Consider the following 27,734-nt stretch of genomic DNA (forward strand, 5'->3'; position numbering starts at 1 on the left):
ATCATATAACTATGTCATGTACTTTTTTTATTTAAAAAGAAAACTATAAATTAATTTTTTATATAAAAATATCTATAAAAAAATTATTAATGAATTTTGAATCGTACAACTTCATCGATCATCAACCTAAATCTAATTCAACCAATCAGATTGAATTTAAGTTCATTATTTTTTAATTCAAGTTAGGCTCAAGTTTACCGATCCAATCTAGTTAAGTTACAACCCATTGTCGCCCCAAGATTTAATTGTATACTTTTTTTCTTAATGCATTTTAGGGTAGACATCAATGTTTCTTTTCCCCTCCTCTTTTCTAATAAAGAAAAATGGTCTCTCAACAACCAAAGTTGGAAGGTGTGGATATGAATGGGTTGGTTTGGCTTAGATGGGTATTTGGATCCTTAAAAGGGAACAGAGGAACAGTTGGAGGACAAGCATGGAAGTGCATCCCAAAAGTATCAATAATAGAGGGCACTTTTTCTATTCCAACATGATAACACCATAATGTATAGGTATATAAGGTGGGTTTGGCAGAACCGCAGAAGTGGACCGCACCCAATTCAATTCAAATGGATCACCTTTGACTGGACTCAAGATTTTTATGATTAGGTAAATAGAACTTAATTATTAAATAAAACTCACATGTATAAATATAAAAAATACCGAAAATATCAAAAGAAAAGGGCATATCCCCTTGTCCATGCAGTGATAATTAATCACCAAGCAATATGTCAACAGTTCAACAATTTTCAAGCTTCATGCATAAATTGAGATTGGCATACGGACTTTCCTGCAAAAGTTTTGATCTTAAAATCAGCTTGTTAAACTTAAATGCGGTTGCTGATTGAACATGAGTTTTCCTTGACAGGGAATGATTTCTTCAAAAAGAGCAAAAAGAATAAATAAATAAGCAGAAAATTAATATTGTCTACTTTCTACAATGCTGCCCAACTACAGGGAAGGAGATGCTTAAACGATGGTTATTGTAATAGTTGGGATTATTTTATCGACAAAGATGGCATTGATACACTCTGAGATGGACTCTTTGGAAGAATCATCCTGGCCAGAAGTAAGGTTTGAGTTGATCAAACCATTCTAGCTCCCGATCCGTCCTTGCAGACTTTGGTATAGTGACATTCCAAAGTACTCAATCCAATTCCTTGAGGAAATCAATATTATCAACAAAAACCTGGAGAAAATATGAGAGGAGAGATATCAAGATATCAAACCGAAGCAATTATATAAAGATGACTAATCAATTATTTAAAGATGGTTATTAGAAAAGAAAAGATAGCACCAGGGGTTTGATATTTCTCGCGAGATAATTGGACTCCATAATACAAGACTTAAAAATAAAGATTTGATAGCAGAATGCATGTTGTAATAGAAGTTTTAGCATAGCTAAATGGCACACTTCCAACATCTCAACACTTCAAGAAAAAACCATTGCTCAACTATACTTCCAATATGACAAACAGAAAAATCATAAGCAATCCTTATCATGGCCATGGAGTGCGAAAAAGACAGGGTAGAAAAAGACATAGTGATCAATTTAAAGTACATCACGATACAAGAAGTTTGGCTGAATCTTTTGAGTACTGATCTAAACTTCAATACTCACAAGCAGGTGGTCAAACAATCCATTTTCGATCCAAGTTTGAATTATTTTCTTTTCTCATCATTTTTCTTTTACTGGGGTCCATCGGAAAAAATAATACAATAGTCCCTACTGAATATCAAGGGGTAGTCCTCCTCCACAGGACCAAGCCCTCCTAATTTCCCAAACCCTTGTGAAAGCAGAATTTGATCCCCAAGTCTCCAATACAACTACATTTGAGTTTTTACAATTGTCAGTGGTTTTTCTCCACCTAAATCCCATAACTCGGTTTTCTAGCATACATGCAATGGTGCATCTTTGGAGGACATTTTACCTGTTCATCAAAGTTGCCTCAAGCACCTAAACCCATTATAAAAATACTAAGGTGGTGTTTGGTTTTTTTTTTTACTTAAAAGTTGAGTGCAATGTACCTTCAGACTTCAGGTTATTTGTTTTTAATTTTTTTTTTTCTACTCATTACTTTTTAAATTTTTTTGATTGAATAGAAAAAGTTAAAATATTTGGTTTTTTTGAAAAATGACTTTTTGAAACAACCAAAACACAATTTGAGCACAACTTTCAGCCTATTAATACCCAATACTTAATAAAATAATAAAAAAACAAACAACTTAATATTTAATACTATTAAGTTGTATTTAAAGTTAAGCTAAATTAAGTTATATTTAAATTTAAGTAAAAAAACACAAACTCCAGCTTCAACATCTGACTTACCTTCTAGAACTCTTATGTGGTGTAAGCAAATTAACAGTGCAATGTGTTCATGAAGTTTCTTGTGAAAAGTAAAAATTCTCAGACACAAAACACAAAAGCATAAACTTTTTAAAAGCCATACCGACTTCCAACCATCAGGATCCACGCATGCAGTAATCTTGGTGTTAATGCCAGGTAATGGTCCAGGTTCTCGGGTAATCTTCCCACCAGAGAGTTTAATAGCTTCTGCAGTTTTATAGACATCATCTGTGCCGATTGCAATCTGTCAAGACACGAGAAATCAGTTGCTTCATTTGGTTCCCAGAAAATGGGTCTAGCACTGTGCATCCAATCCAGAATCAATGTCATGCTGTCATGCATGCCCACAACAGAAAAATGTTTCAAGATGGATTTCAGGGAAAACTAAAAAGAGGGAAGGTTTCCACCTGAGCATAACCATTTCCTTTGTCATATTCAGAGACCCCATAGTTGTAAGTCAGCTCCAGAACAGCATTTTTATCTTCAGGACCATAGCCCATCATTGCTATTGTATACTGTGAGAGAGAGAGAGAGAGAGAGAGAGAGAGAGAGAGAGAGAGAGAAGAGGGGGTTGGGGACCACAAGTTAGTGTCAACCTAATAGAGATGCAGAATCAGACTAACCACCAAATGCTAACATGAAACACATTTGGAATAATTGAACAATGGTACAACAATCTAAGGATTGAGAAGGAATAATTTGGAATTCAGAAATTACCACAGCTAGAACACCCAAAAAAGGAAAAATAAAATAAAATAAAATGAAAGGAAAAAAAGAAGTCCAAGAAGCCAGTAGTGGTGACAAAAAAAGAAGTCAGAGCTCCGGGCAAAAAAGTTGGACTGGAAAACAAGAGTTGCCATTTTCTTTTCTACGAAGAAAAGTAAATACATCCAGATAATAAACAGTGTCTACAGATAATATACCATTTATAGAAATCATTTCTGCATGCATCAACAAGTTGGTGTGACATGTATACATCCACTGGCTTGTTGAAGGCCTTATTCTGGAAACCAGAGGAGTTTGGTCCAAAAACCAGTAACAGCCCAAGAGAATGGGCACATCAGCAAGGCCCCACAAAGGCCAATCAAAACAATCTAGAATCCCAACCCTCACAACCTTGGGTATTGATAAGTGCATCCAAAATCGACATAAGAAAGTACAAGGCAATTGATGATCTAATGAAAGATGAGATACCTTGTACTCAGGATTATCTCTTTTACGGAGAAGCTCCATGCCAAAAGCCTAAAAAACAAATAGAGGTACATAATCAAAACTTTATGAAATGCAGAACAGAGCAAAGTAAATAAAATATTAGCAATAGAACAGCTTATCGCCAAAAGTATGCCCTTTCTCAATCTTGCCTAAGGCAACTCTCACCTTCTCGTAAAAATTTATGGAACGATCAAGATCACCAACTCGAAGCATAACTTGACACAATGGCTCAGGTGTAGGTCCCCTTTCCAAAAGTTCAAACTTATAGCCATCAGGATCTTCAATAAAAGCAATAACTGTACTGCCACCTTTAACAGGACCAGGTTCCCGGGTTACTTTGCCACCCTTAGCCTTTATGAGATCCACAGTCTTAGTAACCTACAGTCAGAAGAGAAATTAAATCAAGACCCTATTACATGTCTGTGAGTACCAATAGTGCAACAATTTATTTTTATTTATTTTTGGATAAGCAAATGGCAATAGTATTAATAAAAAGTGCCAAAAGGGGTGCACCAAATTACACACAATGTATACAACGGCCACCAAAGAGTGCCAAAAAGAATAAGGAAAACAAAATACGCCCTCCCTCAATCCAACCCCAACCAATCAATGAAATCGACTAAGGACAATAGTACAACAATAGATCTAGGACATTATCCAAAGTATAGGTTTTACAAAAAATTATAGGTCTATGATTTCAGGAGCCCATTATTGCGAGAGCTTACAAGATCACATTATGCATAGATGTGCTCCTATTTAAAATAATAAATAAAAGCAATCTCATGCAGCACAATTCATTCAGGTGCAGAAAGTGTTTTGAAAAGAAAATCTGCTGATGAAGAAAAATAAGTTGATATTCCGTGACTCAACCTTGAAGATATGTTGCCAAAAACAGATACTAGAAAAAGAAGCACTTACCAATATTAATGTATGAATAGAGACGGTTAAGAAAACATACACAAAATTTAAGGAATTGAACTTACATCCTCAACTGCAATACCAAAATGGCCAAAACCAGCTCCAATATCATACTTGTCAACTCCATAATCTGGTAGCACGATTAAACAAAAATCTATGAGACACCGTTTAGTCTAGAGAGGTTTACTAATAAGTCCATGAACATACAAAGTACAGTGCATGTTTAGCAATCTCCAAAAGATTTATATGAAGTTCTAGATTCAATGACATGCTGACAAAATAAAAAAAAAGTGAAACGATTAGTTTACTGTATGTGAGTTCAATAACAAAGTGCGAATCTTCTGGCCCATATCCAAGAAAGGCATTTGTGTATCTTTCCTCTGGTATGTCTCGCCTTCGCAAAAGCTTCATCCCTAGGCACTCTGTGTAGAATCTGCAATAGCCAGACATAAATTTTGATCAAATCCTCGTCTTCAGAATAAATGAAAAAAAAAAAAAGCGCAAGATCAGCAAAGCAGCCCATGGTGTTTCAATAGATATACTTTATGGTCCTATCCAAATCCCCAACACGATACACAACATGGAGCATTCTTCGCTTGTCCTTCTTCACCCACTCTAGAACATTTTCTTGGGCAGCACTAGTGCTTGCGTGAGCAATATTTCCGGTTGCATTAAATCCCATGGCATTGCCCTCTCCTCCTCTTAACAATTTAGAAGCATTTAGACCAAAAATTTGGGACTGCGGAATAGCTGGATAACAAAACAAAATCATCAAGTCTTTGAAGAATTCATAGCAGTACCATCTCAAGCATCAAACAGTATTTTCAAATGAAATGCATGTTAGGAGACCTAGAACCTCCAACAATTACAACCTCCAGGATGGGAGCCTCAAAATAGAAGTCTTAGTCCTCAAAATTCTTCAATCAATTATTAAAATTAATTATAACAGATACACAACTCAACTGTCAGACTGATAGAATGTAATTTATATCAGCTACAATGCAACATATCATCTCTGAAACAGCAATATAAATATTTCAATGCAAATCAGAAACATGATATTTGTCATTATGAAATAAAGCCCAAAAGAAAACTAGGTTAAACTAGAAAACCTATTTAAAAGGAATAAGAAAATGGCAATATAAGGGAAAAAGAATAAAATGAGTACACTAATGCTAAAATAGTACTTCTGTTTTGTGAATGTAATGCATGTTGGTTAAGCAAGTCGAAAACTGAGAGGTGGAACGCTCTGGCTATTGATTTACTCAGATAGCTTCAACTTAGCTCAAGCTGAAATATTGATATTAAGGCTTCAAGCTTGGTTTTGGCTGAGTACAAGCTTATACACTAGCCTGGCTCAGTACACTAATTGAATATATAACACTTGCGTTTATAGAGATACCCAAAAACTCCTACATCGCTATTAGGGCTGCTCACTTTTATATGACTTAGCTTTGCTATCACTCTGTCGGTCTAGTGGTATTCCTATCATACCTTAATTCCAATTATCTAATGCTAGATGCTTCACTAGAAGCTTTGCCAAAAGCAAGCAAGACAGGATTCATAGACAAGACTCCTCCACATTTGTCAACTTACAAGCTCGTGCGATGCTCACCCTATCTATAAGTTGAAAATTATATTGCTATGCAACAAAAATTATGTAGGAGGCTGCTCATAAATATCATCGATCTCATAAGTATCATACCAAATCCTATCAATCAAATCACTTTTTCAAGAAATTCGAGACGTCTTAGTCATATAAGTTAAGAGATCTATTTTTTAATATATTCTCCTAATTTACCTATAAAAAAATAAAAATAAAAAGTAAAAAGATTTATTCATTGATAAGAAAAAAGGAAAAATGTGAATGGTGATTGGATTGGTAATAAAATAAAATTTTGGGTTAGAAACAGTGATTCAATTGATGATAAAGAAAGAAATCTAGGGATTCATTAATTAATAATTAATACATTAATGAATAACATTAATGTCGGGTTGGGGCTTTCTGCCTTGTTATCAAAAAAAGGCTTTTTGCCTTGGACTAGCACAAGGCTTAGTCAAGTAGAATTGGGTTGCACTGCTTGATGTTCCGAATCTTCCGATTGAAAACATATCAGTGGGGCCATGCTGGTACGACTGAATATGCGTTAGAAAGGTCAATCCCTCCCCTATAGCACCAAAGCAAACTAGGCCAAACTTCTACTAGCCCGCCATAGTAGTTAAAAGCTTACGATACATGATATGATACAATGATACGATACATTTTTTATGAAAATCAATACGTATCGCAATCTGTATTTTATTTTAAAAGAATAAGATACATACAAGATACAATACATGATATTACGATACAACAAAACGATACGTGATATTACGATGCAATGATACATACATCTTTAACTATTTTTCATGATTTAAAAAAAAAATCAAATTATTATTATTATTTAAATAATTTATTATATTAATTGTTTAAAATATACTAAAAGGTTAAAAATTGATCATAAAAATGAGAAATAGGTAAAATAGTCTTATATGAAAAGCTACATTCTTGTTGTCAAGTATTATATTATAAGTCAAGTGAGTTTATTTTTAAGATGAATATTGAAGAATTTTCATTTGAATGGTTTAACTGTTGACAATGAAAATGATGGTGATTAGCGACTAAAAATTTCTACTTAATATATTAGTTTTTTTTTATTTCTTTTTTGGTGGAAAAGGAATGATAATGAGCTTGAACAACTGAAACTTTAAAGATGACACATAAAGGCATATATATACAACACAATAAGGGCATATGTCTAGTTAGAATAAGGAACTAAAAATTGTAGCTAAAAATTGAAGAAGTTAATTTTTGTGAATTATGTGATGAATCTATATATTAAAGTCATATTTTGTTAATTTGAACTTGTTAAAACTTTAAATTCAATGTTTTCATTTGATATGATAAAGTTTAACTCTTTAAATCCTACTATTTTCCTTAAAATTTGGTTATATATTACTCTATACTTCATACTTTCAATAGATATGCACACATATACATTTTTTTTTAATTATTTTTTACTATATAAAAAAACTTACGATACACAATACAGAAAAATAAAAAAACAATACAAGATACATTTTACGAGTTAACAACCATGCAGCTCGCCAACTTCCATAAAACAATATCATGCAACATAGACCTAAGTGGTTATATTGGATCCTTGGGAACCATCAAAGTACGGCAGCCTATATTAAAACAAGAATGCCATGTCATCCAGCAGATCCTAGAAGAAGGACATCCAGAAGCTCTTCAAAGGTTGGTCTACGATCAAGAAAATCTCAGTTGAAGATGAACCGAAAGAAGTGTGTTTTTGGTGTTTTTGTAAGGGAAGTGACTTGAAATAGTGATATTCAAACTTGGTTTGGCTCAGTACACTAATTGAATATACAACACCTAAACTTATAGAGATACCCAAGAACTCCTACATTTGAAAAGATAGATGGAAAAAATACCCTATAAATTAAAATATAAAGTAAAAAAAAAAGTGTCACATGTGTAACAAGACTGCCTTTTCAAATGCTTTAGCATGAGTAGTGAGGATTTTTGTGAAAAAACACATCAAGAATCAGTGATATAGCAGTCCTAACACTGATTCAATTCTTTGAAATTCTTTACCACACTGATATCACATTCTTTCGGTAAATTTATTAAGGTGCCATATTACAGTCACAAAACACTTCTTTCCGGAGTTTAGTTGAGATGATAGTTGCTCAAACTTGGTTCCCTTACAAAACAACTCCCAACTCAAATCCAAAGTGTCTTGTAAGTCAGTGCACAAACCAAACATAGTAAAGAAAAAAAAAAACTCATGTAGTCATACTAGCCCACTGCTCAAAAGCGAAGTGGGTCTTGGGGTATTAGATTTGAGGCTCAAACTGACTTCCACACTCAGGCAAATTAGCAAGAATCCATCGTCTACAATGAAACATCTACAGAAATTGAATGGCTCCATTTTTCCTTACATAACATTTGAAGATCCAGAATACAAATCCATCATCTATAATTGGAACATCCAAAAAAATGCAAATCTTTACTACAACCAATGCCATACAATCAGTCGTAGAATTCCATGAAAAGTGTAGGAGTCTAAGACACAATAAACCAATTCAATTTCCACAGGAGAAACATTTTGACCGATCCTGATTCTATTCCTCGTGTAACCAAAAATTATCTTCTTTATTCTTCCAGGTTGATTAAGGCAAAACATAAAAATTCTATCCAATAAAATCTTTAAAAAAAAACAAAAACAAAAACAAACAAAAAATGACAAAAATCCAGAATTGTCCATTGCCGATTGAGCAACACAAAATAAAAATAAAATAAAAGAAGAAGAAAAACAAAATTCTAGGGCATGGAATGAAGATTTACCGCTGCCGACGTGTAGCGAAGTGACCGTTCGAGAAATATTGAATGTGGAAAGCGGAAAACCAAGTCGAGAAGAAGTAGAAAATCCGAAAGAGGAAAGAGAAGGTCGAAACGACGTCGCCATGGGGATTATCCTCACCATCTCTCCTACCTCCTCTGCCTTCTCTCACTTGAATTTTCCTACGAGTATCAAGTATGTGCGTCTGGACACTGGCGAGAGCGTCCGAGGTTCTGATAATATCGGCGCTGTTTGGAAACAAGGAATGAGAATAAAAAAAGAGCAAGGTGGAGTGAGCTTATAGGGGTTTTAATTTCCCGACTCCGATGCCGTGCCACGAGAGCGAGACTCACGAGGGTTTTACCGGGCCTGTTTGTTTCTATCTTGATCATATTCCTGCTGTGGACAGGAAACTCCTCGATTGTGATTGGTTGTCCTAGATGAAGTGGACTGTGAAAGTATTAGACTAGCTCATTCCAAGCCCACCTGTCCAGCCCAACATTTCATCAATCAATCTATATATTAAAAAATAAATATTATTACTAATGTTCATAAGCCCAAATCCTTTATAAATTAATATGATAATATTTAAAATTGCTCAAACAATCTAAAAGTTATAAACTTATGCTATAATTAATAAAGTGATAAAAAAAAAAAAAAAAGTAAAATAAAACAACCGGATGGATGTTATATCGGGTTGAATTAATTTGGGTTGCAATCATCAAATCCTTATCCAACTCAAATTCTAAAAAAATATGTTTTACTCAAATAAAATGTTAAGGTGCAATAATGGTATTTATAAAATAAAATATATCATAGACTCGAAAAATAGTCAATTTTTCATATAAATATCATTTAATATTTAGATTATTTTAATATAAATTATAGAAAAAAATATATATATATATATATATTTTACGGGAAATAAAGATGGAGGATACTTTTATAAAAAAGTTAAAAACAAGTCATTTTTGGGCTAAGTATCCCAAAAATTATATTTGTAAATATGAGATATTTCATCATTTCATCAACTAACCATAATTATTATTATTTATTTATTTATTTATTTTTTTCATATCCAATTTTAATGTAAAAATTGATTTCCAAAAACATTAAACCCTAGCACACCAGACTCGTGGCTTCCCGTTCAAAACCGCCCAGCTATTTCACTGTAATTTTCTCTCATTTTCTCTCCTTTCCTTGCTTCCATACAACCGGAAGGGAGGAAAAATGGACAACAACGAGCAGGCTGAAAAGGCATCTGGGGCTAATAAGAGGAAGAGAAAGCGGAAAGAGATTGCTCCCTTCGGCAATTACAGAAACTACTACGGCTATCGTGTAATTTTATTTTATGATCCATATTTTTAGTGCTCTGTTTGGTTTCTGTGAAAAATGTCTTAAATGAAAAGAAATTGAAATCACTTACAACAGCCTCTACTATGTTGAAGGTGGAATTTGGCTGGGTGATTTCTTTCATTGATATTCTGGGAAGCCAATAGTTCATAAAAACACGAGTTACGAAAATTTTCCATTCTCTCACTTTCTTGGTAGAAAAATAGGGAGGATGAGTTTATTTATTCAATTCTTGCTTCTGAACAATTTTGAGTGGAATAGTGGTTGATTGGTAACGGTTCCATTGTTGGATTGGAGCTGGGCGATTTCATCTATTTATTGACTAAAGGATAATCCTTGGTTTGAAATAGCTTGAAGTTATGGATTTTTTTTTTTTTTCATATTTGATCGGGTTTAGGAAAATTTCTTTGTCATTAATTATAACCTAGTTTCGGATTCTTGACAGTCTGTAACCAGTTAAAAATTACTGCTTTATTTGATGTTTCAGATTGGCCAGGAGTTTGAGGAAGACCCTCGGCTAAAGGTTTTAAAGAAGGAATGGTTCGAAGGCAAGGATTGTCTTGACATTGGATGCAATAATGGGTTGATAACCATCGCTATTGGTAATTAATTCTCATTTCTCAACGCAATAATGTGTTGATAACCGCTTAGAATTAGAACCCCTTTTTCCTACAGCTTAATAGAAAGATCCATGATTTTCAAAAACTTAATTACATGATGCAATGTGGTTTATTGGTATAGGATATAAATACATAGATGTCAATAGTCTATACAAGTATGTTGCTGAACTTGTGTATGATCAATAGCTTCTTTTGTGGTATATTGGTCGAGGATTTGTGGGAAGGAACTTGAAAAGTTTGAGCTATAAGATTTATTACGGTATTACCAAGCTAGTTAGAACTTGGAACTTAAAATTACTGTTAGAACTTGGGAATGTAAAAATTCTTATGTAGCTTTTATGGCAAATCTATGTATTATTATGCCATATTTTGTTAAACTTCCAATATATGCATGACATTGATGAATGCATATGGTTACCTCTTTTATTCTTGTTGTGTTTTCATGTGATTGGTTATATATTTCTCTACTTTTTTCCCCACAATTTATGTGTTATTTTGTGTGTGTATGTCATTTTCTACTTATTTACTAACATGTAAACGGGCTTATTTAATACACCATATGATATAACACACACTGTTGAAATATGTTGAGAAGTATATTATTTTTGGCTTTGTACAAGTAGGAGGTTCTTTTTGTGTGTGTGTTTGTAATGGAAAGAAGACAAGACAAATGTAACAAAGTAGAATGTGGAAGGACCTAATTTACGAAGTTTTATGTGTGTATTACGTGAACTTGGGCGTAAAATATCTGATCATAAGTGTGTATTTTGGTTATATACATGTGCATTTGCATGTGCTACTGTTTGTGAGTTAAACAGTCAAGCCACTACATATTTGTGGTGATATGTAATTTGTGGTTTTGGCCCACAATGAATTTAATCTGCTGTTCTTCTTTCCTTTTTGCAGCAAAAAAGTTCCATTGCCAGAGCATCCTTGGAATTGACATTGATCCTGGTAAACTTTCACATTCAACCATAGTTTCTTTTTCTTTCAAGTTATTATATAAGTTGAATTTGTTCTGTTGTTAATGTGGTCATGTTGAGCAAAAGCTAAAAAATGTACTTCCATATTTATTGATGTGAAATGTGGTGTTACAAATATTTGTTTACTTAAGTCTCTCATGCATATATTCATTTAAATACCAGGACCTTAGGATTTATGTGGCTCTAGGGTGAGCCACATAGATTCTCCAGCTAGTTAGAATGTTAGGGTTTTATCAAGAAGGTGAGGTTTAAATCAGATTTCTGAAGATATGCCTCTAAATAAGAATTACAACCATAATTTATGACGGAGCTACAAGAACAAAAAGTGGTGAAGCACTTTTAGATAATTGCAAAATGGTTTTTATGGAGTTGAATGCCATTGTTAATACTTACTTTTCTTGAAAATATTTTGAAGCAGTTGATCATAGACGGATGATGTAAATATATTTGATACTCCCATAGGCTAACTAACTTTAATGTTTCTAAAATCTAAGTATATGACAAACAATTTGCAACAGTGAATGCTTTGTCTTGTATTTATGGTTGAGCTGGCTGGAAGCAAATGGAGCGTTTTTGAGTGTTGAAGCTCATATTGCTGTTTTGCAATTTAATATAAGAGATTGTGTATTGCTATTAATAAAACAAGGTTCTGTCTTCCCAATTGAGATTTTTTATGAACTAAAATAATGTAATTTTCCTTGTCCACCAGATCGAGTTGAGGATGCGCATTGGAATCTCAGAAAAATTTTGAGGAAGGAAAGTGCTGGTAAGATGCATTTGAATACATCCAAAATAGAGGCTGTGGAGAGAGCAAATGGTTTACATGATTGTACATCTGCATCATCAAATGAGCAGACAAAAGATATTTCAAGGGATTTCTCTACTTGTAAGGAAAAAGATCTATCAGATATAGTGTCTTTTCAACAAGAGAATTTTGTGCAGAGTTGGCGTCCACGACAGGACAAGTCTTACCATACAATTCTTTGGTAATTTTTCTCTGCATTATGCTACTTGTATCTATTATGTGTTTAAGTTGAGAAGTTAAGCATATGGATTCCTACCATAAGTTGTTTACTTATAGGATCTCTGGCTCTTTATTGGCTTGGGAGGTATGGACCATTTCATCTATTAAGGTTGTTTCTTTTTGTGGGAAGGGGTTTGGGAGAAAATTCCTATGATTGAAGTACTTTTGAGAAGTGGTAGGATTCTTGTTAATTAATGTTGATTGTGTTAACGAGAGGAGTCTCCTACTCACGTTCTTATTCAATGGGTATGTGCCAATTGTGGTCTTTGTTTCTTATTTTTAGAGTCTTTTGGTTTATGCCTCACCTGGTGAAGGGCGTGCTGACAAGTTGGCTTGGGCTGGCTTTTTGGAAGCCAAAAGCTTTTTTGAGCTCAACAAGAGATTTCATGTGTTTTGGTAAGTTTATCAAAGAACTTTTAAATCAAAGAAGAAGCAATATTGATGTTGCTTTTTGTGGAAGTTTTTTTTTTGCCTTATGTAGGAAGTTGCTTCATATTTAATGGAACTTTGATAAGATAATGATTACCCCTTCAAAATCATGGTGTCTAGAAGCTATTCCAAACAAGATTAATGTGCATGTAGATTGAACCTTTCATGTTTTTTCTGGTGCTTATGGGAGGAGCCAAATCACTAGGCTTTTGAATTTGAGGAGCTGTCCCAGTTGAAACTAAAAGATAATATCTTCTAATCTTTGTCTGTTTGGTCAAGGATTCTTTGGGTTATTGAGTTTTCTTCCTAATTTTATTGATGAGTTCGTGTTGACCTACAGCCCTGTTGTTATTTTGTTTGTTGTGGCGTTCCTTCTATTTCTTGTGTATTAGGGTTACACCCCTTTCTTTGTTAGATGCCTTTAAGATCATCCTTCTTTCCCTATCTCACAAGGAGGAAAAGTGTATTTGGGCACAGGAAAATTAATATGATATGCAGCGAAATTTCCCTTACTCAATATGAACTTAGGCTTGTTGCAATTTTCACCAACTACAACACAAATCCTTGTTAAACCAGATGCAGTTATACTATATTTTAATACCACATCAACGATCAATTTCAATGCACTAATTGAGAGCTAGATTGCTCTTCAAACAATTCCACATGAGACAGAATTTATGGTGGAAAACTCTTGTGAGGATTTTTTTTTTAAATCCTAATCTTTGATACCAAAAATCTAGTATCAATAGGATGAATTAAGATTGAATAGTCTTAGAGTGCGTTTGACAGTGATTTTAAGAAGTGTTTCTAGTATTTCTAATACTTGAAAAATAAAAATTTTCAAGTGTTAGAAAGGTTAAAAACACTTCTCATAATCACTGCCAAATGCACTTTTAATGTAGTGAAGACAATATCAATTAGTGAATACTCAGTCCTTGCTTCCTCCAATAATCATCCTTTTGATATTAGTTCATCTTGAAGTCCTTTCAAGACCATTTTGAACTTTTCAACCAAGAAACTTCAATAAGTTTAGTAGCTTCATGATTGATATTTGACCAAAACTTGGGTCAAGTCAAGGGAATGAAATTGCTAATATAATGAAATTTGGTCAGTTTGGAGATTGGCGCCTATTTGTCTTTTCTAGTGTATTGTGGGAGAGCAAAACCGAAGAATGTTCGAAGAGGAAGAGTTGTCAAACCAAAGTTTGAAGAATCTTTTTTTCTGTTCACTTTTAGAGTGGTCTTAGCAGTTTTTGGATTTAGACTTTCCCTCTTATCTAAATTTTTTGGGTGATTGGCATGGTGGCTAGCTATATATCTCTAGGTTCTGTCTTTTTGCAGCCTTGTTTTGGCTCTTTTTGTATACTGCTTGTATATATTGGGTGCGCCTCCTGTTTTGCCATTTTCTTAGCTCATTCTGCCTTTGTCTATCAAAAAAAAAAAAAAAAAAAACAAATACTCTGATGGTTGGCATAAATGCTGGATTCCCCATTATTGGAAGAAAAAGTTCTTTTGTGCAAGAAGTTTTGAAAAGATTATGAAATATAAAGTTCCAAGCTTTTTCTTGATTACAATTTGATATAAATTATGTCAGCAATGCTCCTTTCTCATCCCCCTTTAACATTCTTTCATATATTTTTCCTAAAGACTGAGACAATGGAATTCATAATTTTTTTTCATATTGTACACCATTTTATGTTTTATGAAAAATACATGTTATAATGTGCCACTCAAACATCACCATAACCTTTCATTTGTAACTTTATTTTTCTTGACCTTAATGTGTTGTGGATATGTCTCTTCCTATGCAGTTTGAGTGTAACGAAATGGATTCATCTGAACTGGGGGGATGATGGATTGATTACTTTATTTGTTAAGATATGGAAGCTTCTTCATCCGGTATCTATTATATCATTTCTCTTGGATATCAATTTTGTTGCCTTATTCTTCATTTTTTTTTTTGCCTCCTGTGTAATGAAGCTGTCTTTTTTGAACAATTTATTAATTAATTACATTTTCTTGTTAACAGGGTGGCATTCTTGTTTTGGAACCTCAACCATGGAGCTCATATGCAAAAAACCGACTTGTGTCTGAGGTATCAGTTTATTTGTATGGGGCACCTTTTAATTTGGATAATAGCTATATGTATATTTGCATAAGATGGACCCTGAACAAAGTAGAACAGATGTTCCATTTCTATAGAAGTACCTCATTCTGAATTGTAATCCTTCAATGACAAAATGGTGCAATGGAATAGAATATTGTGAGAGTCCCTTAGATTATGTAGAGAAATGTTTCTCATTGAATCTCAATGTTGGCTCTCTGCAAGTTTAGGGTTTGGTCAAGTGTTTCAATTATTTGAAACCTTATAATTGAAACCTTGACATGCATTTTAGGTTTTTTTTAGGGCCTGTTTATGATCAGATTCCCTTTAGCCTGGAAATGGGTACTGTACTGCTGTTTCTTTTAATTAATACTTGGATTGCCACAAGTACTTAACTACTGTAGTTTGATTAGTAACAAGATTTCTAGGTTTTACCTAGATTGGCTGAGACATTGTTTTCTATTTGTTTTGCAGCGGACAGCAGCCAATTATTCTGAGATAATATTCTTTCCAAATTATTTTCAGGAAATACTCTTAGATAAGGTATGCCATACATCATATTTTTTTCTTCACTCAATGGTAATGAAGTTCAGATTCTGCTGATTGAACACATCCATTTTGTGAGGCATGCTTTTTAACGAACTTCTGGTTAAGATTCTTAGATTTATGATATTTTACATAATTGCAGGTTGGATTTAGAAAGGTAGAAAATTTAACTTCCAGCCTGTCAGGCAGCAAAACTGGATTCAACAGACCGATTTTGGCATTTCAGAAATGAGTTCACCTAGCACAAGCAGCTTATCTATTAAACTGATGCCTCTTGATCCTTGGTACCTAAATTTTCATCAACTGAAAGTCGTTGTGGACATTTCTTTGTTTGTTGGACAAAGAACTAAGAACACAGAACTTTGGGGTTGAAAAATCTCAGAGTGTGACAGTGTGGCTCTGCAAGTGTGGATCTTTTGTGGGGCTGGATATAAGTTAAAGCTTGATTCTTGAGTTGGGAGGGAAATAGAACTGTATCAATCGATACAGTAAAGGCCTATATTTTGAAATTATACTAAACGTATTCTTTTGTATGTGTTCTTAAATGTTTAATTGCTGCAATCGTTGTCATGTTAATGACCCATTAGTTAAATTGGTTTCAAACATTGAAAAATCAAAGTTTAAATCGAATCAAGGAAAATTTGTTCTTCATTAAAATGCTTACCTGACAATCTCTGAAATTAAAAATTATGTTGGATGTGGGGCCGTGCAATTGGATGATAAAGCCAAATACCCAGAATCCAAATTTGGCCAAATCATAATGCTAGCAGGAATCAAGTCAACTTACCAGGGCTACCCAGGGAGAGAAGGAGCTGAGACAAAGTAACAGGCATCACATATGGACAGTCCACAGCACAGGGACACAGTTCCAATCAAAATCAGACAAAAAAGAGGAAAATAAAAGGCTGTGTTCTGACCTCAACTTTAGTAAGTTACATGTACATGTCCTTGATGCTTTTCACTCTGCAGATGGCTTTTCACTCATGCATGCTTTCTATAACTTCAACAGCATCTGCTATCTTGTACATAAAAATGAAAAAGGAAAAAGGGGAAGAAAAAAAGGAGGAAAATGTTTGAAGCGGGGGGGCCCATTTGAGATTTGAGAACCCTCCGTATGTATACATGCATGCATTCTCGCTCTCGCATGCACGCGCAGATGCGCATGCACACTATTTCCCATTGAATGTGACGTACCCTTTTCTCTCCCCTTCCTCACTTGTATATATATATTTATACAACCCCTCCATCGAACCCATTCGATTACTACTATTTTTTAAATCTCTGTCCTCATTCAATTTCCATCTTAAATTCCTAGACCCTTCAGTTACAGTACACACTGTAGACTCTTTTTTCTCTCTTTCTCCTTCTATTCCTTTGTAACGTTCTGTAATTATGGCAGTTTTCTAGGTTGTCCTTGTTTTGCATATAAACCCATTATAGGATTTGTTTTCTTTCACCACAAACACAGAGCGATGGAGGAAGCTGGAAGAAAGTCAGAGAAGATGGAGTTGTTACCCGGCGAGGATCACCGTTACGTGTTCTTCGATCATTCACACAGCTCCGTCACGGCATTCCATCCGAAAGAAGCCCACTTTGGAAATTTCGAGTACATGAAGCGTGTGGCTGTGGATGCCCTTCAGATAGCAAGGGCTGGAGGAACCAAAACCAATTCTTTTGTCGTGCAGACACTTGGGGGAGGTGCAAAGTCTGATATATCTGATGAAGATTACGAGGTGAAGTCTGATGCGGAGTCTATGCGTCAGCATATAAAGGATGGTGCTGCTATGGCTGCGATTGAAACCCCCTCAGATGAGGATAGCAGTGTGGATGATGTGCTGAAGGAGAAGAAAGTGAGGAAAAAGCTCGAGGTATTGGCGCAGATGGTTGGAGTCGACAGCGAAAAGCCTGGGGTTGTGCTGGATGAAGTTGTGAGAGTCCTGAGGGATTTAGAGAGAAACGCATCTCAACTATAATTGCTCTTTTGTCACATCTCTCTGTAACTGTAACTTCACTATTGTCAAAATCCTATTGGTCCAAATTAGGCAAGTGTGGCTCGCTCGCATAATTTTCAATGGCTCTTTGTTCTTTTTCTTTCTTTTCTTACATTGACATTTTATAATCTAAAGTGTAAAAATGACTTTATCAACTAAAAGCTATCCATTAAGCTTTTCCGTCCAAGACCCAAATAGAAAAGGCGAGATAAAGGAGTCCATGAGCATCAGAAAGATATAACTAGGCCTTGAGAGTGGGCCTTTATATATATATATATATATATATGCCTAAAAGGATATGACTTAGTAGAGGCACATTGCTACAGAACTAGAGGCTAAGATGGCAAAGCAACGGGTCATCAATGCGCCTTAAGGACAGTCTGCCGTCACGCAGAAAATCTGCTGCATTTCCAACTCATTTTGGAACTTTAGCATGGGCCACAGTGAAGATCTCTTCATATCATTGCTATTTAACAGCAAACAAACCATTGAGCACCGAGAAACTAACATTGATTAATATTTTTATTGCAGCTGCTATTGATCTATATCGGTCCAACTTTAAGTTTGATGTAGACAGCCCAAGGAGGCTTGCATGATGCAAATCTCCCGACCTAAGCCACACCACATCACATCACAACACCAATGCCAATAAAACATGATTTTCATTCCTTTCCAGATCCAAGAAATTAGATTACCAGAATGACCGATGGCACATAGAAAGATTCAAGCAACAGTAATAAAATATTTAGGTGGGATTAAATTAAAATCTGCAACTTCGAGAGAAAGTCAGATGAGCTCTGTACCATTGTCACTACTGATCTTCCCAGGCTTTTCTGTTGTGGGCATCTGGTTATGGCACATAAATAGAACCCCAGGGATACATCACCAACAAAATAACTCAGTTCTTGTATCATATGGCCTCTGGAACTTACTCATTCTACAGTCATTAATTCTCTCTTAATGTTGGGTGCTAGCCTCATCAGAAGCAATCCCAAGTAGAATAACAGCATAACAACGTTCAAAGGCGATCACATTTCTGAAAGCCTTAAAACAACTGTACCAACATCATTGAGTGCAATCACTGCCATGACGGGGTTAAAAATCAGCAGAATCACCTGCCAGATCTACCAAAACACAAGTAAAAAATAAGTAGCTCCAGGAATTTTTAGTAACCAGTCCCAGACTCATGGCATACCTGGCAACTTAGACATTAAAAAACCACAAAAGAGAGCAATGGCATTGCCACACAGCAACAAAGAACTACAGTGCAATTATTTGGATACCCTGATTGTGCCTATCCTGCTACCAATTGTACACCAACCTTCCAGCATATAGTGCTCTGCAGAGATCATCAAATCCCACGGAACAACCACTTTTGTGCAGTCATTATCAACCAGAATAGAAAATACTCTTAACCCAATCAATATACCCTCTTTGCAGAATAAACAAGATGTGGAAGCAACTAGCCAGCATTCCAGCCTGTTCACTTTAGTTTTAATCATTATCATGGATGCCCAGCAGCACATTTTCCAGGTGGGAGAAAAATCATTACATAGAATTTAATTGGGAAACTTAGCTGTACTGGGAGCATGATGAAGTAATCTGTGTAAACCCACAAATGCCATAAAGATCAAGGTCTCCCTTTCACCTTGTACCTAGTCGGCCAATAGAGGTCCTTTTCACCAACCAGAAGTGGCAGCAGCAGAGGCATATGACTCATGATTTTCAGGGACCATCCTTAAAAGTTATTTCCAGCCTGATTCCACTCATCTGACCCTGCTGCAGAAAAAACATAAATCCTGCAAGTTGCAAAGTATGAACTCATAATAAGGCTAGAGATTAGTCAACATTTTTCAAGAAGGACCATCTAAAAAGAAAATGCGATCTTGGATTAAACCATGCAGTCCTACTTAATATTGTTCATGCTATATTTTAAAAAGCTTAATATCAAATCAAGAGATCATTAGTAAAGGCAACTTGAAAATGAAAAATACAAAAAGCAGTTTGAAGCAACAAAACCAGAAAATGTAAGTTTTTTGAGGAAATCTAAAAACATATCTAGGGTTTCTCACAAAACAAATCAGTTGGGCACATGCATTTTCAAAAGGGAAGCAATGAATGGGATGCAATACATCATGATATGAGATATCATAGGACCCACATAAAAACTTTTAAGACCTAGCCATCTCAAATATGAATCAGTATATGCTCACTAACTACCTTCAACATTCCTACAATCTCAAATTTTGGAAACTCAGAGCCACAATCTTTCCTTCATGTGAAGTCAAATTTCTGAGGTGGGTGTGTTCATTTGACTTGATCATTTCATATGGGATTGCGTTCTGCATTTGGACTGGTCATATAACATTTCCTGGAGGGAGAAATTGGTCATATGGAAAAAAACAGTCAAAACAAAAATAGTTCTAAGGTTTAAGCTTTTGATATTAGCAATAACATGCATGACATGTTATGCCTGTATTTGACAGATGGTATATGCAAAAGCATGTCATCTAGGAGCAAAACCCTATCATATTGTAGTTTAGAAATGTTCCTGGCACATAGCAAATGCTCTGATCCAAGAGAAATAAAGCAGAAAGATTACAAGAGCAACTCAACCATGAATCAAATGACAAAAACAAATGCCATCAATCATATGGCACCAAGGAGATTGTATGATCTATTGACAGAAGAATGGTGGAAAAATACTTCACATATCATTAATGTTACATAAAACCATAAATACAAGATAGTTGTGAGTAATTTGGGACATCTATATACGGCACAGGAACCAGGCTTTGAGTGGCTGTTTTTAGGATCAACCAATGTGTTTGTAGTCACCTTAAGAAAAATATCATGCAATCTGGAACCCAAGGAGGAACTAATGCAATTCAATTCACAAAACATTTGCAGTCTCCACAGATGTGTCACTGTGATCTTCTCAAGTCTCAACCAAACCTATAGCTGAAAAAAGAGCAATATTTAGTCAAACAATACTCACTGACATGTGCTTGTGCAACTACAAATTAGAAAGAATCTACTCCCAGACAAGTATAGACCAGATAATTACCACATTGATCACTTGGAAGAAGAAATACGCTGTAAAGATGAAATCCAGCTGCTTGAAGGACCAATTTTGTTGGTATGTCCATGATGTGCAGTGTTTGTTGTTTCAGTTGGTAACATGGGTTTTGGAGCATTTCTTTTTGAAAAACCAGCAAGAGAAAATGAAGTAGATGGCATGTGTGCATCGCTCACAATCTGCAGAGAAAAACTTTAAACCAACAGTGATCTATTTGAAGAGAATATGTGCAAATTTTTGCAGGCTCAAATCAATGGTTACAAAATGGCATCAAAGATGCAAAGGAGTTGCATAAAAAAATAACAGTAAGCAGAAAAAGACTTCAATTGATGAAAAATCATTTGCACAAGACAAGAGTATCTACAATAGTAGTAGCCTAAAATTGTTTTTCATTTTTTTTTTCAAGTGGGAACAAAATAAAATGACTTACATTCTTCTCAGCTGGACTCTCAGAACTCAAATTTTTGCCTGTTGACTTAAATTGCATGCGTATGCCAGAACTAGCAGCAGCATTGCTTGATCTAATGCGCTCTGTAGCCTCAGCTGAATAAGAAGCATTAATGCCCCCTGCAATTAAAATAATGGATATCAGGAAATTACTTTCCAATTTGTAACTTAATGACGATCAGTCTTTGCTCAGTCTAAACAATTCTAACCAAAGAGCTCAGGATGTAGTGCACTAGAGGTACAGGACTTTTTTTGGCCTATCAAAAATAATAAATCAGAAGTCATGCCTCTTCAGCGTCAATTTATCATACCCCTTATGCATTTGGGCTTCCCAACATGAAGTAATCTCAAATTATTGCAGTTATAACAAAATTAGGTTATAAAGTGCATTGGCAATGTCTAACCTTGATGCCTATCTACATCCATTGCCATTGCTCGGCTGCTGCTCCCTCCAGCTGCTGGCTGTAAAATTTGGATATTGATCCTTGTCAGAATCATGAACAATACGAAGAGTGCTTTAAAATTATTTGTAAGGGTAGCTTGCTAGTACCAAATATAACTACAACAAGCTATAACACAAATAATCCTAGAAGTGATTCAATGTAAATAGTAAAAGCAGAGCCAAATAGTGGAGATACGAACAGATAATTGAGGTTGAGTTCTACTCTTCTGGGTTTGCTGGTACTTCAGGATTGTCCAATCAAATATGTAATCAAATTCATATCCTGCCAAAAAAGAAAAATGAATTCAAAGTTCAGATACAGAATAACAAATAAAGTTGCAAATGCCATCAGCTATCCATTAACAACAAAATATCACTGGTTCAGGAGCTCAGGAAAAAAAATCAGGAATTGAATTCTGTTTTGAACCAGCTATAACATGGCCAACAAATGCCTGTATAACAAGGCAGACATTAAAAAAAAATTGCTAAAATACACAGTCCGAGTAAGATTTTCCTTTATTTCTTTTAAACTGTGTTCTTTTTTTAACCATGTTCAGCTGCAAGGAGTCTTGAGATATCAACCAGAATCAAACATCTCATTCTGATGTTTCTAGGCAGCAACATTGTGAACATATGGCATATGTTTATCAGATTCACAATCAAAGTGAACATCAAGCCACCAAAATGGAATGGAGCATGCTAAATTTGAGGTTGACTGATTTATGCAAAGATGAAGAAACTTAAAAATAGAGCTAATAATAATTTGTCTGCTAATACCTTCTCGAGTAAACAAGTCACGGAAAAGACGCTTTAAGAATCCATAATCAGGTCGCTGATCAAATGTCAACGAGTGGCAATAATGGAAGTATGATGCAAATTCCACTGGATGAGATTTACACAGAACCTTCAAGGGAAAAAATATAAAATTATTTAAGCCAAGCCAAACCACAAGAGAAAATTTTCCATCATATACCATAAGACGTAGACACACCTCAATTGGAGTTGATAACTTCTTCTCACATATTTTGTCATACTTTTGCTTCTTTGTGGCAGCCTTTAAACCCTGCCATGGAAGGCTGTATACAGGAAATTTTTAATCAATAAAAAAACTATAACAAACATCCATTAACATAAACCAAACCATCTGGTCCTAATATCCCAATCCTCTGCAGATACCACACTAGATTAAGAATTTCTAATGATTCATGAAATAGCCATAAAACAACCACAGAGAGGAATCTGCTTCTTCTAAATCCAGTCAAGACAAAAGGGAATTTGAAAGGCAACTTAGTGATAAGTTATCATGATAAGTATCTATCTTAAAATTATTTGCTATTTTGAAATACCAAGAAATTTGTTGTTTAACAGATATACTTGCTTTCTATGTGGGAGCTAAATGGGAACATTTAGGAGATTGAAAGAGAGGTACTTGTTTAAAGATCAATAACACCTTGATGATTATTTTTAGTTTTAAAACACAACTAAAATAGGCCACTGAAAGTACTAATGGCTATCACAAATCATACTTCCTTCAAAATGTACCAGTGAACAAACTGGCTTGGGAAGAGAAATGGCATACCTTCCTCTCAAAAAATATAGAAGTACATATCCAAGCGACTCCAAATCATCCCTCCGGCTTTGCTCTATGAACAAGACATCAGAGTGAGGCAAATTGATGCTAACTACAATTAAACTCACTAAATAGAAGATCTCTTCACTTACCGATTCCAAGATGTGTATTGCAACTTGCATAACGTGCAGTTCCAGTTAAGTTCTTATTCTCCCTGTATTGGTTTCCACAAAAGTCACTGTTAATGTTGGCAATGAGAAAGAAGTGCAAACTCGCAAGAATTAGCTAGTGAGCCTCCCTATTGAAGATTTGCACAAAAGTTAAAGACCCAGAAAAACAGCCAACATCAGGCAAGGGAGGCAAGCTCAACCACAACAAAATTTAAAGGTGAGATACCTGTAAGGAATATGGCGATTTGTTGTAGAGTCCCGATACCTTTTAGCAAGCCCAAAATCTATAATGTAAACCTGATGAGCATAACACAAGAATGCTGACAAAGTATAAGAAGAAATACCAAAGAAAAAAACATGTGTCCAAGTAACAAGGAAATAAGGCATTTCAAGACGTCACCTGATTTGCTTTACGACCCAGACCCATGAGGAAGTTGTCGGGCTTGATATCTCTATGTAAAAATCCTTTAGAGTGCACATATTCGATTCTTGTAATCTAAAAAAGGGAGCATGAATCAGCTATTCAACAATCAAGTGGAATTCTGGCAGACGCATTTATGAGACCAAGTTGTAGTACTGGACATGAAATACTTTCTGACAACTTTTATGTAAACTAAGTTTCTTGCTACAGAGAAATGCTTTACCATTTGATCAGCCAACATTAAGACTGTCTTCAAGGAGAACTTCCTCCCACAATACACAAACAGATCTTCAAGACTAGGCCCAAGCAAATCAAGAACTAGGATATTGTCATCGCCATCTATCCCAGACCATCTTATTCCAGGAATTCCACCTAAAAAGGTCACAAATTCAAGAACAATGAACAACAAAAGAAATAAACATCTCACATGCACCATGTACACGTATTAATCATTCTATGAAGTGAAGCGACTCATACTTCCTCCTTGAAGAAGATTGTATAACTTTGCTTCATAAAGCAGTTGTGGATGCTTTGTCTTACTGTTCTCCTGTGAACCAAAAGCCCCCAAATAAATAATTGATAAGGAGTTTCGTGCTTCCACACCAGCAATTACATCAATAAAAAATCAACGGCAAAGTGCCAACCAATTCATACTTATATGCAGAAATTGGCAACATATGAGACTAAGAACCGAAAATTTGAGGGAAACAAAAAAAAGGGAATTCAAAATCAGATCACGATCTACTAATCCTGAACAATAAATTTGAGACTCACAATCTTCACAGCTACGATCTCAAACGTATCGACGTGCGTAGCTGCAAAAAGATCAAATCTTCCACATGAGCAAACATCAACGAAAGCGAACAGAATCGAAGGAAGAAACACCGAATCGGGAACTGACCGAGATAAATTTCACCGAACGATCCGCTGCCGATCTTGCGCCCTAGCTTGTACTTTCCGCCGACGATCCGTTCCATTATCGAAGATCTGCCGGAGATCGAGCTCCACAAAGCATCAAACGAAATGGTAGAGATTCGAGAAACCGAAGCCACACACAACACCAGAATTGAATAGAGTCGAGCGAGGACTTGGAGCTTATAGAGAAAAAACTGAGGGGTAGTTTCGGTATTGAGTTAGGTGGAGTCGGTTGACTTGTTGACCACATTGAAATCTTGGGTCGCGAGGGGCATGTCCATCTGGCTTTATCCACTCCCCGTTGATATCAAATTCACGGGTGGTGGAGGGCATTATCGCCAATTCACTTTTCATTGCCAATGGCGAGCAGGGCCATTTTGGTAAATAAAAGCCCTGATAGCGGGGTAAACCCGGAAGTTGTCTGTCCGTTTCCCTATCTTTTTCGGCTCTTCTCCGCTGTCGACCTTTAACGTAGGGTTTGGTAGTGACATCCAACCACGTGTCGCCACGTCATCATGAGAGGGCAGTGCGGTACAATTGGGAAAATTCAGTCTACTCAGCTGGTATGGCGGTGTATTTAGGATGATGAAGTGGCAGCGGTTGACGATAATGATAAGCGGATGATGTGTGCATGGGTTTCATTTCAGATGGAGCGGCGCGTGGGCCCGGTTGGTGCTGAACAACGGGCTTCACATCCAACCGCAACAGCTTGTAATCGTTGTTTGTTGAAGGAAATTTGAGAATAGTGAAGACCGGAGCGAGTGTTATCATGGGTGATGGATTTACTTTTTATTGGGCTATTGGAAACCTTGAACGCATTGTCTAGTATCACGAGTTGCCCTTGATTGCCCTAGGAAAGGGTTCATCATGAAGGTGTTGGGTTAGTGGGCCACCAGCCCAATGATGTGTTCCCATTTTTTATAGAGCCGCTTCTGCGGATGAAGGAGTGTGGAATTGGCAGCCCATTTCTGTTCGCTTTTAGAAATACAATAAACGTGTTTGGTAGTCAGAATAAAAGTAACCTTTACAAGGGTGATATTAACTTGTACTCTTAGTGCATATGGGTCATAGACACATGACCGATCATGGTATGACAAACATTCAAGACATTTGTGTTGAACCATCTAACATGCCTTACACCTTCCCATCATCTATTATGCTATGTGAAGGTGTGTAATTTGTTATCTTATGAAATATGAAAATATTGATTGGATAAGGACTACTCAATCACGGGGCTTGTCACTTTTCAAATGGCTTTTAGTGTGCACTAATGTTTTGCTTGGAGTTCTTTATAAAAACTTTTCATTTTTTTAGCCCATTCGTTTGAGATTGGTATTCACCACTATTATGGGGAAGACACACCCTTTAATTGCTATATATTATTGTATGTGACTCATATTTGAGCGAAAGACATATAAAGAAAAAAAGGCAAATGTTGGAGTGACAATATTTATCATTCACGCTTATATTTTTTTTGTTGTGGACGAATGATAAGTTAGGAGGTCTTTTGCGGTACGGTTCAAGAGTATTTTTAGAATTTTATTCATAAGGATTAGTATAAATATCCTTTTATATAACCCTAATTTGATATATAGTAAAAATCTTCTTTCTCTATTTCGTGGACGTAAACAATTAGACGAACCACGTTAAATTTGCGTGTTCTTCTTTCTCGTTTTTTTCTATTTTTTGCCATTAATTATTGCACGGATTCCAATACTATATGTATGAGGTTTCTTCCTTGTTTCCTCTAATTTTAAATTTATTACTAATTTAGATGTGATTTAGTACTTGCTTGCATGCTTAGTGTTGTATTTGAAATTTGGTTTATCAATAGAGGGAAGGAAGTTAAAGAATCTTCTTTCTTGGTTTCTGCATTAGGGTTCTATGAGTTTTTATGCGGTCTTGAATGTGAGAAGAGTCTTTTAAGGCATTCCAAGAGGTATTTTTGAATCTAACAAGAGTTTACTACTTTTATGCTTATGATGTAGGTTTCTAGATGGAGGCTAGGTTGAGGCTTGGTAAGGGCTTTTCAAAGGTCATTATGCTAAGTTTAAAGTTTTTTTTGATTGATTTAAACTAAGGTTTTCTTTAAAATATTTTTCATCCAACTTTTTAGAAATATAAAAGATATTGAAGGTATTTGGAAGAAGCTTTGAAATATAAAAGATATCCCTGGTGCACCAATCAATTTTATGAAGTATATCCTAAAGATATCTTCAACAGATTGAAATCCTCCATAATTCTTGACTTGTCAATAAACCTTAAAAGCTAAAGGTAAAGAGAACTTGAAACACAATAGATTATTTAACCTTTTATTTTATTTTTATTTTATGTTCATCAATATACAACTAAAATAAAATACCTAGTTACCGATCTCCTCCATTTTGACGATGATAAATCTAAATTATCTAGTGGGAACTCCCCCTCAATGAATAATCTCAATTAACATAAGCATGTGCATATTTAATGAACATGATCATAATACCATCTATAAATCAAAGTATGTTAATAGCATTATGTTAGCATAGATAAGTATAAATGAATGATCATAAGTATATCCAAAACAAAGTGAGCAACATGCGAATTGTGTATCATACTTGGAATGTATCAAAATACCATTAAAATACCAAAAAACATTGAACATTACCAATGGGTACAAAATGTGTCCACAAAATGCATGTCCTAGTGCTTTAGATATGCCCTAAATTCTTCCCTTCTTTGACAACATTAGAATGGGTGTAGATTGGTTATCAAACAAACT

At 35.2% G+C, this 27,734-nt stretch overlaps 3 protein-coding genes across 8 annotated transcripts; 1 reads left to right on the forward strand and 2 right to left on the reverse strand.

Annotated features, from left to right (window-relative positions):
* Positions 1 to 796: 796 nt before the first annotated feature.
* On the reverse strand, positions 797 to 9,392 carry LOC100252461 (probable lactoylglutathione lyase, chloroplastic). The gene is made up of 9 exons (XM_003633073.4): positions 8,886 to 9,392; positions 5,017 to 5,224; positions 4,783 to 4,907; positions 4,540 to 4,604; positions 3,722 to 3,934; positions 3,539 to 3,586; positions 2,752 to 2,859; positions 2,448 to 2,588; positions 797 to 1,186 (listed from the first exon to the last, which is right to left on the reverse strand). The coding sequence occupies exons 1-9, from the start codon at positions 9,022 to 9,024 to the stop codon at positions 1,145 to 1,147; spliced, it is 1,089 nt and encodes a 362-aa protein (XP_003633121.1). The 5' UTR covers positions 9,025 to 9,392; the 3' UTR covers positions 797 to 1,144.
* A 447-nt stretch (positions 9,393 to 9,839) lies between these two features.
* Positions 9,840 to 16,595, forward strand: LOC100261137 (probable RNA methyltransferase At5g51130). The gene is made up of 8 exons (XM_002283997.5): positions 9,840 to 10,218; positions 10,721 to 10,835; positions 11,760 to 11,807; positions 12,546 to 12,822; positions 15,100 to 15,187; positions 15,318 to 15,383; positions 15,867 to 15,935; positions 16,081 to 16,595. The coding sequence occupies exons 1-8, from the start codon at positions 10,111 to 10,113 to the stop codon at positions 16,168 to 16,170; spliced, it is 861 nt and encodes a 286-aa protein (XP_002284033.1). The 5' UTR covers positions 9,840 to 10,110; the 3' UTR covers positions 16,171 to 16,595.
* A 1,977-nt stretch (positions 16,596 to 18,572) lies between these two features.
* Positions 18,573 to 25,227, reverse strand: LOC100247344 (casein kinase 1-like protein 3). 6 transcript variants are annotated; one of them, XR_786841.3, is made up of 17 exons: positions 24,960 to 25,142; positions 24,833 to 24,873; positions 24,536 to 24,605; positions 24,282 to 24,430; positions 24,038 to 24,133; positions 23,864 to 23,934; positions 23,620 to 23,681; positions 23,477 to 23,540; positions 22,889 to 22,973; positions 22,675 to 22,801; positions 22,098 to 22,180; positions 21,860 to 21,917; positions 21,439 to 21,575; positions 20,997 to 21,187; positions 20,768 to 20,890; positions 20,150 to 20,300; positions 18,573 to 19,728 (listed from the first exon to the last, which is right to left on the reverse strand). XR_786841.3 is itself a non-coding variant. In XM_002284008.5 (15 exons), the coding sequence occupies exons 1-14, from the start codon at positions 25,033 to 25,035 to the stop codon at positions 21,005 to 21,007; spliced, it is 1,302 nt and encodes a 433-aa protein (XP_002284044.2). In that variant the 5' UTR covers positions 25,036 to 25,153; the 3' UTR covers positions 20,441 to 20,890; positions 20,997 to 21,004. The 6 variants fall into 6 exon arrangements, 1 of the variants encoding a protein (XP_002284044.2); XR_009466943.1 differs by having other exon boundaries at positions 20,997 to 21,200; XR_786840.3 differs by lacking the exon at positions 20,150 to 20,300 and having other exon boundaries at positions 24,960 to 25,227.
* Positions 25,228 to 27,734: the final 2,507 nt, after the last annotated feature.

This window comes from Vitis vinifera, chromosome 11 (genome assembly GCF_030704535.1).
Source record: "Vitis vinifera cultivar Pinot Noir 40024 chromosome 11, ASM3070453v1".
In the NCBI taxonomy this organism is placed as follows: Eukaryota; Viridiplantae; Streptophyta; class Magnoliopsida; order Vitales; family Vitaceae; genus Vitis; species Vitis vinifera.